General features: G+C 42.2%; 1 protein-coding gene across 1 annotated transcript in view; it reads left to right on the top strand.

The window, feature by feature from the left end:
* The window catches only part of LOC307249222 (receptor-type tyrosine-protein phosphatase T-like), a gene marked incomplete at both ends in the record, with an annotated part of 162,968 nt that overhangs the window by 130,476 nt on the left and 27,492 nt on the right, over window positions 1–5,000 (top strand). Inside the window, one exon of the mRNA XM_080025864.1 lies at window positions 1,896–2,097. Within this exon, the coding sequence (XP_079881990.1) occupies window positions 1,896–2,097 (202 nt within the window). The remainder of the gene's footprint in view (window positions 1–1,895; window positions 2,098–5,000) is intronic.

Raw genomic sequence — 5,000 nt, 5'->3', positions numbered from 1 at the left:
GTGATCCACTGAGATCCGACTCTTCAAACCGTGTCACAAATTGGAGTAAACTCAATAAAATCAAATCGAAACCATCTCTTATCAAACTGTCCGTTAAACTTCATACAAATCAATATGTTGCTGTGGAGTGGAGTTGGATCTTTACCACTAACGCGCTCCGACACTGGAACAAATTGAACAAATTGACCGGTGGCCATTTTGAAAGTGGCAGAAGCTTTTCAATAGTTCCTCTGTTAAAATCACTGTCACTGTCTGTCTGTCTGTCTGTCTGTCGCTATGTTGCTACTGGCAAAGTTAGCACTCACACACGCACAGTTGGCAATGACAGCACACACACACACATACACACACGCAGGCATATAGGCAAGTACACACAGACACAAACACACACGCAGGCAGGAAGGCATGTACACACACACACACACACACAATCAAGCAAGCAAGCACAGACGCACACACACACACAGGCAAGCACAGATTCACGCACGTACACACACACACATACACACGCACACACACACACACACACACACACACACATATTCCACTGGAGGACAGCTGTCATTGTGAATGACATTCAATACAAAAGCATATTGACTGGCGGTGGGAAAAATACATTAATAGCAATTCAACTCCAAACACTTTACAGCACTTTGTGTCAAGGACGTGTGTGTGTGTGTGTGTGTGTTTGTGTGTGTGTGTGTGTGTGTGTGTGTGTGTGTGTGTGTGTGTGTGTGTGTGTGTGTGTGTGTGTGTGTGTGTGTGTGTGTGTGTGTGTGTGTGTGTGTGTGTTCAATGTTCATGGTCTCTAAGTGCAGTTCTTTTCAGCCCCTAACGGAGAAAGAAAATACCAGATATATAATTCTAGAATATCTAAGTGAGAACACATGTAAACAGCAGAGACACACACCAATAGACCAACAATGTAAATGAACCAGAAGGCATTAGGTGAAGCGGATATGACAAAGAATACCCACCAGTGTAATTTATAATATATGTTTTGCCCCATGCAACTAGCAGAGCTGTAGCCGCTAGAAAAGGATCATGCTTCCTGCCATTTGCTTTCTCAGTTTGATTTGTTGACAATAACAGCCACACACACACACACACACACACACACACACACACACACACACACACACACACACACACACACACATGCACACACACACACACACTCGCACACACACACAAGGGCAACTCTGTCTCCCATAGTAATCCTGTAATATGTTATTTATGTAAAGGTGTTACGAGGATCTTTTAACTATTTCTGAAACAATATATGTCTCCTTTCTCTTCTGGTGATCATTAATGACATACAACAGCAAACGAGACCAACAGTGCAAAGAATGCTATTTTTATATAGTTTTTCTTAAAGGGACACTGTGTAACATTTTAAGTATTTGATTAGCTAAAATCAATATTCTCATTTATAAATATGTCCTCATTGGTGTAAAATCACATCTGCCAATAATCTGAATTATCCTCCTGAGCGGAGAATTACAAATAGTATTATTACATTGTTTACATTGAGAGGGCAAGTCTTATGGAGGCATCCATGTTTTTGGAATGTCATCAGGTGCATTGTTGAAAATTTAGAATTGTTCTTGTCCTTGAAGGCCACTGTAGCTTCTGTTATTATTCAAAAGGGGTGGGGTTACCCAGGGAGTGTTGCATTCTGGAACTTTCTTGATGATGTCATATTACACAGTGCCCCTTTAATGCCTTTGTCATGGGTATATGCTCACCCAGGAACAATAGCTGGCGTAGTAAAAACACTACTGCTTTTGTCCAAAGGGGGCGCTAGAATTAACACAAACTGAAAATTCCTAGGAGCACCTTTAACCTAAAAATAATAACAATCTAAATCCTATGTCTATGTTCTCTCCCTCCAGATAACCTACAAAGCCCTGTCTTCTCTGGACCCCAGTGCCGACCTGACCACTCAGAGGGGACGGGTGTTCAAACTGAGGAACGAGACCCATCACCTGTTCGTGGGACTCTATCCCGGGACAACATACTTCTTCACCCTGAAAGCCTCCACCAACAAGGGCTTCGGACCGCCTGTCACCACACGCATATCCACCAAGATCGCAGGTAAAGGATGTTATCATACACACAGACAGACAGGCAGACAGGCAGACAGACAGGCAGACAGACATACAGGCAGACAGACAGACAGACAGACAGACAGACAGACAGACAGACAGACAGACAGACAGACAGACAGACAGACATGCAGACAGACATGCAGACAGGCAGGCAGACAGACAGACAGACAGACAGACAGACAGACAGACAGACAGACAGACAGGCAGGCAGACATACAGACAGACAGACAGACAGACAGACAGACAGACAGACAGACAGAAAGACATGCACACACACACACACACACACACACACACACTAAAGTGGTTAAATCATGCCCTTTCTTTCCTTCGTGCAGATGGATATTTCATTGAAAGAAAAATCCCATTTGTATTAATTATTAATATTGTTATCACGTGGACCTGCCATTACAAGTTAAAATCATAATACACACAGGGCCAAATCTACAACATAACTGTGCTGCTTTTGACAGCACACGAACCAATCAGACGCTGCCTTACACATGTGGAGAACTAGTTTCATCTTCTGTTTTATTGCCCTCTGTACCATGGGTTGCGTCAGAGATTGTTCGATCAGTGTGGTGATGTTGATTTCATGTGGATGAATGATGCAGACAGGCTAAAGTGGCTCTTTGACTTTAAGGTATTTGCCCTTGCTGGCTATCTGGAGAAGGCCTGGGCCAAGAGAACAAAACACACTTATAAATGAGATCTTTATGTTTGCTTTTCTTTTCTTTTCTTTTGTTTGCGTCTGTTTCCTTGTTGTCCTACTGTGAAATGTGATCACCATTTAAAGGAAGTGAATGTTATCATTTGAATTTGATACAGTTGTTGGTGTCTTATATTCCCGAAGGGGATGGGTCCTTGTTTGGACATGACACAATAATAAAAATTCATTCATTCATTCATTCATTCATTCATTCATTCATTCATACACTGAAAGGGACGAACATTAGGTCAGAACGCAGGGAGCTGATTGGCCCGGGCATTTCTTAACCGCCCTCCTCCCCGTGGAGATTGGAGAAAGTCCAGACTAAGCTAAGAGTTTTTGTTATTTGGTTTCGTTATTTGTATAAGACTAAGGTAGGCAGGAGCATAGATATATATAGAACACTAGATCTAGTGTTCTATATATATCTATGGGCAGGAGCCCTATCTTGTCCGTTAGAGGAAGGCAGCCCCTGATTTGACAAAAAATCTCAAAATTATAGCGCTCTAAAAAGTCATGTTTTGCCAGCGGCCTCTTTCTTTCTTTCTTTCTTTCTTTCTTTAACCTTTATTTATACAGGTAAATCCCATTGAGTCCAAAGACTCTTTTACAAGGGAGACCTGTTCCCATTTACACGTTACCATTCACACACTCATTCATACACCGATAGCAGGCTAACTATCGACATTCACACGAGGCAAGGTGGGTGAAGTGTCTTGCCCAAGGACACAACAACTATGACACAGGTGGCAGGGCGGGGATCGAAACCTCCAACCCTTTGATCATCGGCCGACCCGCTCTACCAACTGAGCCACAGTCGCTTGTCCGTTAGAAGAAGGCAGCCAGCCCCTGATTTGACAAAAAAATCGCAAAATGATAGCGCTCTAAAAAGTCCTGTTTTTGCCAGCGGCCTCTTGCTTCCTACACAAACATAATCTGTACTGAAAGTCCGGACAGTGTTAAGTGTTACAAGCTAAACGTGTTGTGAGTGTTCTGACAAACGTATCAGTTTAACACCTAAAGCGATTCCAGCCTGACCTTTAGAATGAGCCTCCGTTTGGCCATCATACACTACACATCTTAACAGCATGTTGCTAAAAACACACACACACACACATGGCATACACAGACAAAGCCAGCCAGACACACACACAGACAGACAGACAGACAGACAGACGGACAGACAGACAGACAGACAGACGGACGGACGGGCGGACAGACGGACGGACGGACGGACGGACAGACATACAGACATACAGACAGACAGACAGACATACGGACGGACGGACGGACGGACGGACAGACAGACGGACGGACAGACAGACAGACGGACGGACAGACACACACACACACACACACACACACACACACACACACACACAAACACACACACACATTGATGTCTCCTTCCAAATGTCACATCATCACCCATCTTCATTATCCCATTGAGAGAGCGAAGGAAGGGGAGATTCTAGATGAACAGGGGGGCGGCGGGACTTGTGCTGCAAACCTAAATGCCAAACCAATCACAAGAGAAAGTGTTAATTTGGTTTAGTTAAACTGGGAGCTGTGTTCATGGGCACTGGACGGGGGTTAAATGCTAGGACAACTACTGCCCGCGACTGACAGGGGCCCCCAACACGAATATTAAGAACATTAGGCACAATTATTTTATTCAACCATATCATCATTCATACATTTTCAAGAAAGAAAGAAAGAAAGAAAGAAAGAAAGAAAGAAAGAAAGAAAGAAAGAAAGAAAGAAAGAAAGAAATGGATAGCAGTGTACTCACTAAACTAATGGTTCTTATCTCTTTTTTTCTGGCAAAAATTAACCATCCAACATAAAATGTATTCAACATTTCGATAAACTTCAACTGCTGGAATGGCCATCATTAACTGAACGTAACCTTGTTTTCAGAAGTAAATGTCAATAACTTGTATAATAATAATAATAATAATATAATTTGTTTCATGTATTTTTCCCACCGGCTCCTAACACACAATGACCTATCATCATTCATTAATCATTGACATTAAAATAAATAACAGATAACAGTGTATTCACCAATCTTATGGAAAATGTATATTTTTTTCTGGCAAAAATTAACCATCCAACATAAAATGTATTCAACATTTCTACAACATTTCTATACATTATAACAAATGGCTTTTTTGTGT

The sequence above is a fragment of the Ammodytes marinus genome, assembly GCF_949987685.1.
Source record: "Ammodytes marinus genome assembly, chromosome: 4".
NCBI lineage: Eukaryota > Metazoa > Chordata > Actinopteri > Uranoscopiformes > Ammodytidae > Ammodytes > Ammodytes marinus.
The sequence above is the reverse complement of the archived record's forward strand: the minus strand, read 5'-3'. Positions and strand labels throughout refer to the sequence as shown.